This window comes from Centroberyx gerrardi, chromosome 11 (genome assembly GCF_048128805.1).
Source record: "Centroberyx gerrardi isolate f3 chromosome 11, fCenGer3.hap1.cur.20231027, whole genome shotgun sequence".
In the NCBI taxonomy this organism is placed as follows: Eukaryota; Metazoa; Chordata; class Actinopteri; order Beryciformes; family Berycidae; genus Centroberyx; species Centroberyx gerrardi.
The window spans coordinates 14,071,091-14,083,912 of NC_136007.1; the positions used below are offsets into that span (position 1 = coordinate 14,071,091).

At 40.3% G+C, this 12,822-nt stretch overlaps 1 protein-coding gene across 1 annotated transcript in view; it reads left to right on the forward strand.

The window, feature by feature from the left end:
- fat3b (FAT atypical cadherin 3b) overlaps positions 1 to 8,770 on the forward strand; it is a 65,992-nt gene extending 57,222 nt beyond the window's left edge. The window contains exons 48-52 of the mRNA XM_071924658.2: positions 2,339 to 2,434; positions 3,135 to 3,194; positions 3,489 to 3,527; positions 5,973 to 6,038; positions 8,031 to 8,770. Of these exons, the coding sequence (XP_071780759.2) occupies positions 2,339 to 2,434; positions 3,135 to 3,194; positions 3,489 to 3,527; positions 5,973 to 6,038; positions 8,031 to 8,770 (1,001 nt within the window). The remainder of the gene's footprint in view (positions 1 to 2,338; positions 2,435 to 3,134; positions 3,195 to 3,488; positions 3,528 to 5,972; positions 6,039 to 8,030) is intronic.
- Positions 8,771 to 12,822: the final 4,052 nt, after the last annotated feature.

The following is a 12,822-nucleotide window of genomic DNA, read 5'->3' on the forward strand; positions in this document are numbered from 1 at the left end:
AATTCATTCCTCATTATTCCTTTCAAAAGTAATATTTCTACTTTTCTTATTACTTCCTGGGGACAATAAATGAATACGCCACTCATTATATTACTTTTCCAGACTGCGAAAATTGGTGATTGCGTCCCCTTGTACCTTAAAAAATCAGGATAACTCCATTCCTCTCCTGTGCGCTTCTGCGTGAATGGTCAGTGTAATCAGCCAGCATTGATGTGCTATGTTCTTGTCCTACTTTTGCTCAATAAAATCAAAGTAGTGGGAACACTTCCACCCAGAGAAAGCCAACTTTTCTACCATTTCTCATCTAAGCTAGCTTTGTGTGCGCCTGTGTCAAGGACGGCGGCTGATTATGAGGAAACCAAATTGAGGGATTGGGTTGGGATTGAGTTTCCGGATAATTCAGCTTCATTCTGATATTTAGAGTGGATGATAACAAAAGTATTATTTATTTTTCATTACCACCTAAGACTGCTCACAACAAGAGCACAGCCTGTTCTCGCCATCTCTGTCAGTGCTGAGATAGGCATCGACCCTCATCTTTTATAACTGTCCATCTTGTTTATTTTCATCAGCGATGTTTCCTAGCCACCACGTCAATATATTAAAAATCTATTGTTTGCATAATATAGCCTGCAGTGGGAATTTCCAAGCTATTAATTATTGATTCCTTCCTGTGGGAATGAGACTTTGGTTCTATTATTTTTTGCCCCCCTGGTGTGTGTGCGCGCGTGTGTGTGTGTGTGTGTGTGTGTACACAAAAGAAAAGCATGCACCGCCAGGGGTCACACTTAACATTACGGTTCACCAATTAATGCTTAATTAACTAGTGTTAAAGCATTAACTAACTATGCGCTAACATGTTGCTTAGTTATTAAGAATGTGTCAGTCATGGTCAACTAATTTTCTGATTAATATGCACATACTTAATAATGCATTCATAACTACAGTTCTAACTACCAGTTTAATTAATCATTTGGAAATATTTTAATTCATTGACTCTGCAGCAGCCACAAATAAGTACAATGCTAATGAATATTGTAATATGTACTGTACACACACAAGTCAATAAGTGAAATACTAACTAGCAAGGGAACATATTGGTGGTTATTGTGTCAGCAATTGCTGCATCATGAATAAATCAAATCCTAATGAATAATTAATTACTTGGCAAGTGCTTTATGAACAAACCAGGTCCCATATTATTTAGTTTCCATGACTGTGTTTTCAAATATAGTATGTCTCAGGATGAGAATAATGTTCTTCATAAATATATTGCAAATACATGTAGTTTAGTTAGGGTATTTATTGAATGAATTTGAATCCAGTATTGACACAACAGTCTCAATACTGGACCCTGATTGGCCAACAAGTTCAAATGAGGTAACCCTGCTGGATGGAGAATTTCCACTTCAGATGCTGCACACCGGCCTGATTGGAAGCATTTTAGCAATAGTTCAGTGAGGTGAGCCAATCAAGACCAAGTGCAGATGTGATTGTGTGGAGTTAGCATGAGACAACCTGTGAAAAAGGAAGGATTTTCGAAAATGCAATAACTCTATAATGCAATAATAATGCAAATTTAATCACTCAAAAAAACAAAATTTTAACATCTACATGAATCATCGTTAATCATAGATGTATATAGAGGAAAATTAAAAATCCAATAACATGGTGCTTTAATATATTAGTTCTTACGTCCTGAATAATTGTGTATAGATTTGTTCTATTATCATTGTATTCAGCCTCTCTTCAACTTGATCATTTTCATTCATTCATTTCATCATAGTTGTCTTTATAATCTAGCGTAGTGTATTAAGAATAAATTACCTGAACCTTACTTACTACACTTTGAGCCCCTGTAAGTAAATTAGAGAATCCTCCTACCTTACATATAATGGCAACTAATCATACTTTATTAGCTAATTAGCATAGTAGTTCACCATAACTGAAGCATACTTAATAACTAATAAACGTGTCAACACATGGTTTGTTAATGCTTAATCACTCACTAATTAAGCATTAATTAGTGAACTGCACTGTAAAGTGTTACAGTACCAGGTGTACTTTTTCATGAGAAGTCCAGAAGTCCTCACATTGACAGGATGAATGCCTGAAAATAACTTGGGCGGGTTTGTTATGGAGGGTTGTTAATGGCCTTTACAATTGAAAAAGTGTAGGGGTTAAAAAAGTTAGGATCAGAATTAGGTTTGGGTTCATGTTAGTGGTAAGATTAGGGTTATTGTTGGGATAATGGGTTTGGAAATGAATATACTCACATACCTCTTTGTGTGTGTATGTGTGTGTGTGTGTGTGTGTGTGTGTGTGTGTGCAGCGGAAGTGTCCGACCTGGTGGAGGAGGTGACCTGTTTCTCAGACACCACCTCTGAGGCTCACTCCCTCAGTTCCTACACCTCCGAGTCCTTCGATGACAACGGTAAGACACGGATACTAAAATAACCACCACACTGTCCACACTGTATAGAAGGAATTCATTAAATGCAGGAAGCAAGTGGACAACAATACCAGTGCGAGTGCTTAATGAAAAGTCCCACTAATGCAACCGAACAAACAACAAAAATATGATTAATACAAATATGTAATGCACTAATCGAAGAGCGTTGCTGCTCTGAGTTCTATAACCTGTCTTCCTCCCACAGCACTCATGTTACCATTGTTTTTCCCCTTGTTGCTAAATATAACTGGGTAGATGCCAAGCACACTAATGATCATATGTGTGTGTATGTGCGTGTGTGTATGTGTGTGTGTGTGTGTGTGTGTGTGCTCAGAAAAGGAATCCGTGTCTGTGCTTTGTTTTCTGTCCAATTACTGTGGCTGTAAAGAAAGCAGAAGTCCTCCTCAGTCATGTGCAAACTATCTCCCTCACTCCCTTGCAGAAGCACAGATACACACACACACACACACACCCAAACACACACACACACACACAGGCATACACAGAAACGTGTCGGCAAGACTAACATGTCTACCCTGTTGTAAACACGTGCGCACACACACATATTCTCCACCCCGTCAACTCAGTCACACCCAGTACACGAAACCTTAGCCTATTCATAAATGCACTGACATTGTTTGTTCTTTCTTCTTCTCCTTTTCTCTTCCTTTATTCTACCTAGCCTCCATAGTGACAGTCATACGCCTAGTCAATGATGCTGTTGATAATATTGAAAGTGAAGGTATGAAAGAACATCTTTTCTAAAGATTTTTTTCTCTTTGTTTCACCTCTCCTCTTGTGTTTTGTGCCTGTCTGGCTATTCCAAGGTGTTATTTCAGCGGTGTAGCACCATGGCAGAATGTGCTGAATGCAACCAAGCCCATAACACACAATGCCCTTTCTTTTTAGAAAGGAAATATCCTACTTAGATTTCGAATATTTTAGCAAGTTTCTGACACAGGATCTCTCTCGTGTTTCCGTTTGTTTCTGTGCTGTTTATCTCTTTGTCTTTCTTGCCTCCTGTTTCCCTTTGTAGTGTCAAACATGGACAGAGAGCAGTGCCGTAACAGCCCCGGTGAGTGAGATGCAAAACAACTTAAAAACATCTGCAGAACCCCTTATTAACACGCCGACCCCTTTGTCTCAATCTGCCATTCCAAAACAATGTGAATTCTTGACGTTCTCACCTTTGAATACTTATTATTTCTTTCATCATACAAATTACTTTACTTTTTTTTTTTTTGGCATCTCTTGGTTTGTAATAAAGTAATAAAGACCGAGAGGCAGTGGATCATGGTGCAATATTGCACCATGGAGCGAAGCAATATCAATTTTGATTTTATATTTATAATATAAGTATCCTTGGTGCTATTTTGGGTGAGCGCCTAGGTCAGAAACTTTCTTGGATGTGTTGGGTGAGTCTTGGGTTAGTTGGGTCTCCTGGGTTACTAAGTGGGCACCTCACATCACAGATGTTTGGTTGAATTAGGCCCTTGACACTCATAAGGCTCAGCAGTAAGTTCTGGCATCCCAGAATCACACACCTGCTCTCAACACTGATCAGACCTACTGTGTCCTCATTAAGATTACACCTGTGCTGCCCAGACTTTGCACCAACATTTAAGCTTATACTCAGTCCACTGAGTAGAGTAACGCACACATCCAAATCTTAACCAAGTGCCGGAAAGTTGCTCCCAAGGTGTATGAATTTCTTAACACCTATTTGACCTTTGTGTGGAGTTTGCTTGTTTGCGCACAGTCCAAAGACATGCGAATCAGGTGGAATGGAGACTTTAAATTCCCCGTAGGTGTGAGTGCAGTCGTCTGTCTCTCTGTGTTCACCCTGTGATGGACTGGCCACCTGTCCGGGGTGTTTCCCCGCCCTCCGCCCAACGCATGCTGGGATAGGCTCCTATGCCCTGTGACCCTGGATAGGAATAAATGGGTAAACACAATGAATGAATGAACATGTGACGTTTTGAGCTCCCTGTTATTTATTAGAGCTGAACAATTAATTGAAAAAAAAATTGAAATCACAATATGAACATCAGTTTCTAAATCGCAGAGGCTGCAATTAATTGTTTAAGAGACGGGGGCGTCCAAAATGGATTTCTAAACAAGATATTTTAGTGCTCTTTGGTCCATGAATATAGTACAATATTGGTCAAAACCTTTCATCATACTCAAACTCAGTAAATCCTGCACACTTCTTTAAACAATTTTAAGTTCTAAAACATTTGCACACAATTAGAATTTTTGTCAATATCTTACAGCCCTGCTGTTCATCAGACATCAGTTTTACATCTAGTCCACACCATGTCACCCAAAGATTTCCAACTTTGCCTTCAATCTCCATAATAATGAGATGGCTGACCCTGGCTTGAAACTCAGCAAACAAACAACAAATTGTATCATTTAACAGTAAACTTCACAATGTAAAACAAATATACCAGCAGCTGGGGACAGTGTGTGACTAGCTACTTCTTCTACCTTAGCTATGCCATCATATGACCATGAAACCCTGCCTCCCTGTGTGAACTGGTACTAGATAACAAACTAGATATCTACAAACTCACAGCTACCAGTTTCTACAGGGTGTACACACACTGACTTTCCAACCTCACTGGTTGCTTGTTGCCAAGGTTTGCGTGTGCCAACACAGCAAGGCATCCATTACCTTATTGCACTTGCCCTACATGATGATATCAAAGTGCCAATTGTGCCTTTAGGGGTCCATTTCTGCTCAGTAGCTAGGCACTACATCCTTAAAAACAATATTAGCTTATAGCTTATTTAGTCTGTTTGTTCTCACTTGCATCCTGGGTTACATGCAGTTTATTAGGTCTACATAGCATTGTATTACTTGCCAAGAGCCAGTGTGTTACTTGCCTCTGACAATGACCTACTGAGGTACTAGAAGCATTACTGCAGAGAGAATTAAATGATAGTAAGGAAATTAGTCATTCTTGTCTAGTAGGTTACTCCAAATCATATATAATAATAATATGTTTCTATGTTAATGGAGCTTGGGCGCATTGATATTAGGACAGGAGTGAAAAATCCATGACAGCCGTGGATTCTCATAAAATAATGTCATTGTGGGTTTGCATCTTGGCCTATCAAAAAGTCAGAACTATCGGTTTTATAATGAGGTGTATTCATGCCTGTTATCACTGGAAATGGGATCTGAAATTATTTTCACTCTCCATTTGACATATCAGTAATGCACCTTGCATGAGTTTGTATTAGTTTGTATGCGTGTGTGCATGTGCATTTACAGCATGTGTGGATATATGTATATGCGTTTGTGTGTGTGTGTGTGTGTGTGTCTGTGTTTGCGTGCATTGGCTATGAGCTTACTGGACCTCTGCCAGCCTCTTTCTCCTGATGTCTAATGTGTTTTCTTACATGTCAAAATTCACCATGTCTTTCTGCATTCAATTGTTTCTGTGAGTGTTTTTCATCATCAAAGGCTCCCTGTCCCATGAGATATTTGTTTTGTTTTCCACTTCACTGACAGTGAATCGCCACCTGCGGAGCAAAGATGAGATTTGTGTAGAATTCGTCAAAGAGTACATTGTGGATTGTAAGAATGTTAATTTCTTTTTTCTTTTCCTCCCACCTTAACCTGAACAATTTCTCCATTAATTCAGACACATCCTAGCAGCATGGCATGCACTAAGTGCTCCCAAATGTTGGTGGTTTGTTAAGGGGCCACAGAGATCAGATAGCAAGGCATCGTAGGTGTTAAGATTTATCTATCCACGCACATGTACAGGATCATGCATTATATACCAGGCGTTGGCAAAGCCAATGAAGTGTACTCTACATCCCACACAGAGTGTGACCTCTCTGGCTCCTCACACTTCATCAATGTGATATTTTTCCACTCACAGCTAATTAACCTAACCATGAATTATGTAATCTGCATGGTGTAATTTGTAGTAGTGGGGAGTTGTGTATTATGCACCACACGCACAGTCCCTACTGTCACACTCTCAACAGCATGAATTCAGTTGTGGAAAATGAATTTTGTTTGTTAGTTTTATTTGCACGTTAACAAATACTAATTGACAAACCGGAGCGGTATCACTTTATGTTGATAGTGCATTGTTGACTCAACAGTGTATCAGCTGGCAACAGTTGTTTCAACAGACTCTGCTAGGTGTTTTCAGTTGCCTATCAACAAATACTCAACAAACTATATGTAATTTATGTTAACTATCTGTGAGTCTAATGCACCTGCTCAAATTAGTAGGTTGGTAGACTGTCAACAACTTTGGTTAAGGTTAAGTTTAGGCACATTAAAGAACTTGGTAAGGGTTAGGGTTAGCCACATAAAAATAAATAAATAAATAAATAGATAAATAAACAGATAAATAAATAAATAAAAACTTAGTTAAAGTTAGGGTTATATGATAGTAATGCAGTTGACTCATAAAACTATTCCAGGATTGTGTTTCTTCCTAGTTGATAATCAGCAGAATGATTGAAGTCTGTTAATTAACACTTGTGATGCCCCTTATAGTCCGCTCTGCTCGTGGGTAATTGACTACGTTACTTGTCTGTTGAGACATATCTTGTTGACAGTCAGCTGGCATGTTAGAGAGTCAACAGTGGACTATTAAAAGCAAGGAGCAATTACACAACACATATATACAGGAAAAGTTCCATAAAAGTAACACACAGTAAGAAAGAGAGACATCCATGACCCTCCTGCCACGTCCATCCCATCCAGCCCCTCCCAGCTTCCCTGTCCCCAACCTCTAACACACACACATACACATTTAATATACACACAGAGAGATAAAGGGAATAGATAGAAAAAATAATAAAATGATAATGAAAAACTAAAGAAGAGAAAAAAGAGCAATGAACAGAACAGGTAGAAAGTGATTTCCAAACCTTGGGGCCTCTGTATGTGATTCCACTGAGAGTTGGCTGCTCTGTTTTTAGGGGGGTGAAGATGGGATCTGCAGCAAGCTGAGTAATTGTAAATGGAATGGTTAGGTGTGACAATGTTGTGAACATCTTCAGAAAACAGCAAACACACTTGTGAACATCTTCAGATCAGTCCCTCCAATAACTGCTGCTCAAAGGCTGATTCGGCTGTGCCAACTCCCTTACCTCCTCAAGATAAGATTGCGATGATTACTGTCGTTTTAGAAGAGAAATGATTTATTGATTTGATCCTCTGCGTGGCACCTTGTGCAGGCTGATCCCATTGCATAGATAACCAATCTTCTTCACTGCCTCACAATGCATAATGCAGAAAGGCATTTGGTTTTTCATAACACACACAGGCCTATTTACTACATATTTATTTATTCAGCTAGTGATTTGGCAGCAGTAGTTGGTCCAATTCTCATACAGATCTTCAAGGTTGGAAATGGTCAAACCTGAATCCTACTCCTAACACAGTGTTTTGATTCAAACCCCTCTCTTAACTCCTCTGTTTCTCAGTCCTCTCACATTTCTTCTTGTCCATTGAAAATCAACTGTCTCACTGAAGCTATGCATTTAAAAGAAAATGTGTGTTTTTTTTTTTTTAATGAACTCTCTGTCCTTTTCTTTCTAGCGTACCACTGGGAGTCTTCCAGTCAGTCTTCTAGCTGGTTGTCACCATCACGTCTGCGACCCCCAGAGCTGGGATCCCATTACGACCTGAGCGACGCCCAGCAGTCCATCAGACGGGGCGGCAGCACCCGCTCCCTCCAGCTGGACTACAGAGTGACGGGCTACGGCAAGGACAGGAGCTGCGAGCGGGGCCACGAGGCCGCGAGGAGGACCTTCCAGTGGGAGAGGAATCAGTCCGGCGAGTGGGAGAAGAGACGCACGCAGGACAGGGACGAAAAGAGACGGCGCGACGGGGAACAGACGAACAGCAGAGGCGGAGAAGACCCCAGAGACCACCAGCCGCCGCACGACCACGACAGCTGCGAAGACAGCTCCTCGCCCGTGTACGAGGAGTACCGAGAGCCCGCCCACGACCCGCAGCCGAACCAAGACCCGGAGAGCCTTTACGACACTCTACCCCCGACCCGCCGGGCCTACGAGGGATACCCCTCCAGCCCCCCGGGCCTCAACCTGCACCCGGCCCAGCTGCTGCCTCCGCTGCGGGCCTGGGACGGACAGACAGCGGGGTGGAGGGGATCGGGGGAGGATCGCGGAGGGCTGGGCTCCAGCGGCCTGGGAGGGTCCGGGGACGAGCTGGAGAGACTACTGAACCTGGTGTCGCTCAGAGCCAGAAGGGCCACGCGGATAAACAGAGCCTCCACTGGATCTGAACCCACAACAGGCTGGGATGGATTTCAATGATCACACAAGACAGTTTAAAATAGATTCTTTATACTCACATTTAAGAGAGGGAGTGACCCGCTCTGATTATACTTGGTATTTATAATACAACACATGGTCCAACATCTAAGAATAATTAAAGGAGAGCATTACCATATATAATTTTATTATTCCACATTATTACCCCACTGGAAGCAAATATTAATCCACCACCAATCCACTGGCTCGTTTATAGGATAGAGGAATGAGAGTGAGACTGAGACTGGCTGTGAATAAATGCTATAACATCCATTGTTATTGAAACCACTGTGGTGCAGCATTTATTAACATTAACATATGAAAGGAGGCAGTTTTTCTCTCTATTTTATGATATGGTACCTATATGTCATTGTTACCACACACACACACACACACAATCTTTTTGTTACCTCAGCCGTATAATACTTAATGCATTTCTTTTATTTACTGACACATGCTGGGGGTTGTTGTGGAGAAAGCTATTAGCCCACGTCCCAGACTTAGCTGCTATTATGATTATGTTACCAGGGGATCTTTATTTATTTGTGTAATTATTCTAACATTATTTAACCAGACTATTCAATTGTTTGGTTATTCCACACGTGTAACCACAAGCAACGGGGGCATCTTGTTCATCTAACTATGAGTATAAGTAATGCAACACATTTCTTTCTTTAAAAATGATTGGTACCCACTGGGAAAGTCAGCATGGCAGCACATCCAGCTCAGTGGTTTTGTAATTTTTCCTCCCATTACCCCTATTCCGCTGCACTTTGCTCCAGTGTAAATGAAATGCTGATAAGGCTTCACTTATCAACACAGAATCTGACATCACTCTGAATACACATTACGTACCTTGTTTATTTCAACAAGCTCTGTACAAAAATAAAGACCCCCTTTACACCTGGCATTAACATGTCAGGTCAGCCGATTCGTACGGAGCTTAACAACATAAAATATTTAGCTATGAAGGCAACCAAGATGATTTAAAGATCCAATTACCCAAACCATCTCCAGAGGTGGTTGGAGACACATTAATACCACAGTGTAAATGCAATTGTATTCCCAGTCCACATACAACAACAATGGAAATGGTAATAAGCATTCCTTTGCTGTTGGGTGAAAACCTTGTATCTCCAAAGTGTCAACTGTTCAGGAACGGAGTTAAACAGCCTTCTTTTCAGCTTGACCACTGTGCATCTTTGACATTATCCAGCGGGGTTTTGAAAGGGTTTCATAAGCACAACAGTTGTAGAATTTTCTCAGCCCCTCGAGGATCATGTAATCCTTCAGCTGAAGTAATCCTTCAAACTAGAAACATGAAAATTAACAAAACTGGAGTTACGAGGTTTTTACATGACAACTGCAATTTGCATGTGGAATTGGGAACACGGGCAAAAAAAAACAGGTAGCAGGCAGCTCAGACAGTAAGTAGGAGTATTATTTGGATGGGCCAATGTTGATGCTCAGCCTCCTATCAAGTGACTATAATGTGCCACTGAAAAGTCTCCTGAGTTTCAAGTGATACTCATAATTGAGTGAAAAATTACAATTATTGTTAAAATGTTACAAATAGGGTCAGGTTAGTGTTAGGTTTAGGTTTAAAAATGGAGTCAGGGTTACACGTTTGGAGATACATCCAATAGGCAAGTGGCACTTTGTTGAACATCCACTTTATGTCATCAGATAGTTGAGTAGCAACATTGGACTATCCAAATAAAGTGTTATGGTAAAATGTCTTGTCAGGATAGCTGTGGATTGGAAACAAGCAAGACCAGGCGTCAGTTTGGTCTAACTAAATTATTAATAGTAATGACAACAGCTGCAAAAAACTGCCTTCTCCTCACCAAATACCTAATTATTTCCCTAGTGCTTCTAGGGAGAAAAAAATGTCACATCTTTCTAAAGGATGTAAATATGAGAGGAAACGACATGCATGGCAATCTGTGTTTGACACTTTAAGGACACTGTAGATGTGTGTTAACAGGTGTAAATGCAATCCAGCTAAATCATATCAATCCAGATATGAGATGAATCTTAATGCCAGGTGTGAAGGGGTCCTAAGAAAGATAGCACCTACATCAGTGTTTTTACAGTCTGGGATGGGACCCAGAGGTGGAGGATTACGAGAAGATTCAAATCGGTTCCCAATTCTGAGAAAAAATACTAATCTAAAGCTATGTAGCTTTAAGACTTTCCATGTGCCTGTAATGTGTTTGTTGGATAAAAATCAGTGGGCTTGTAAGTTAGTAGCAACAAAACAGGTTATAATTTCCATGATTCCCATACCCAAGAGCCTGGAAAATAGCTTTTGGGTTGGAAAAGAAAAAAAAAAAAAAAAGTAAATGGATGATGGAGTGTTTGTTGGCAAGAGTCAGCTGTTTGTGAAAGTAACTCCAAAGTGATATAACTGTGCACAAAGTAATATTGAAAGGTATTAAATATTGCATTACTTCAGTACACCAATAGCCACAAGCTTATTGACAGTTTTTAACAGACCTAGTGTCAACTGGGGGAAATTGGTGTGATTAACTCGGTGTGTATTCAAGTCTCATACTGTGGTGTATAAATAAACATTTTATTACCATCCATTGCGGTCGAATCATCTTGCAATAGTTTGCATCTTTCAAGGCTGGTTTTAAGTTATTTTATAGTTTGCTGATGTGTTGATGCGTATATGTATTTTATCTAGTTTATATACCAGACTGGATGTTGTAGGGTTGGCAGGTTACAGGAGAATATAGCCCACGCAAGCAGATTCACACTTATTTATTGTAGAAAAAAAAAAGACATAATTTGTCTTAAGGGTGAATATGTAGCAGGTGTGCTGTAGCAGGTGAGCTATATCTCTATGCAGACGACATGAGATAAATAATCCCCATAAAATATTTAATCCTATCAAGTCAGTCTTGTCACGCCTCTTATATGTTTTTCTTTAGTTTTTCCCTCCCAACTGGAGTCTGGTAGATTCATTTAGCAGAGCTGAAACCCACTGATGTGTTGGGAAGACACCTGAGTGTCTTCTGGAATGTTAAGTGCATATACTGTATGATCACTCATAGAATAAATATGATTTGTTATGAAATTCATTTATTTGCGATGGAAATTATTACTTAATATGAGTGTTATGGCCTTGTCGTGCCTTACTCAGTTTGCTTTGGCTGTATACAGTTCAATAGAGAACACTTCAATTTCTCACAATGCTTTATTTAGCAGGAAAATTGATTTCATAGATGAGTTGAATAGATGGCCTAGAATATCATGCTAATTCTATGGTACCCTCTGTCCCTTGGAGCTTGAATGCATTTCCATTTTGACCCTCAATGCAATGATTAAATTATGCAGATTGTGCATCTCGAAAACCACATAATTAAGATGAGATGCTGTTTGTTTTTTTTTGCTGTTTGTTTTGCATCTCATGCTCTATAGCCATCAGCCACATACACAAAAAAAGTGTAAATGATAGTCCATAGCCCCATATAAAAGACAGTAAGTATTTGAGTTATACACACACCTTCGCACACAATTAAAATTTCAACAATCTCAATTATTCATTGTTAAAAACTCTGCTGCCAGCGGGAATGGTGGCATTTCTCTATCGATCTATCTCCATCTTTAGAAGGTGGCCAGTCACTCGTTCTTGATTGGAGAGAAAAGGTTGTGCAGACGGTGGTCAGTCTGCTCCGTGTCTGACCAGGCTGACAGTGGCCTGCTCTCACCCTGTCTGCAGCCAGGAGATGCACTGAGGCACCTTTGTGGTTTGTGATTATTTTCTCTCCTTTCCTGTGGAGTTGACATCCAAACTTTGTTCTTGTTATCATCCAAGACTCTGAGCATAAACACCACCAAGCTCACTGTCTGCTAGAAGACATTCCCATGGCAACCAGACATTCTCCTGATCATGTTTCTGTTTCATTTCTTCTCGTTACATACAACGGATATTGGCCAATTAGGTGGCATGCAGATGTATTTGCGTTTGTGTTTGTGTGTGTGTGTGTGTGTACATGTGTGTGCGTATGTGTCTGTGTGCAGATGCATGTTTATCTATGCATGCC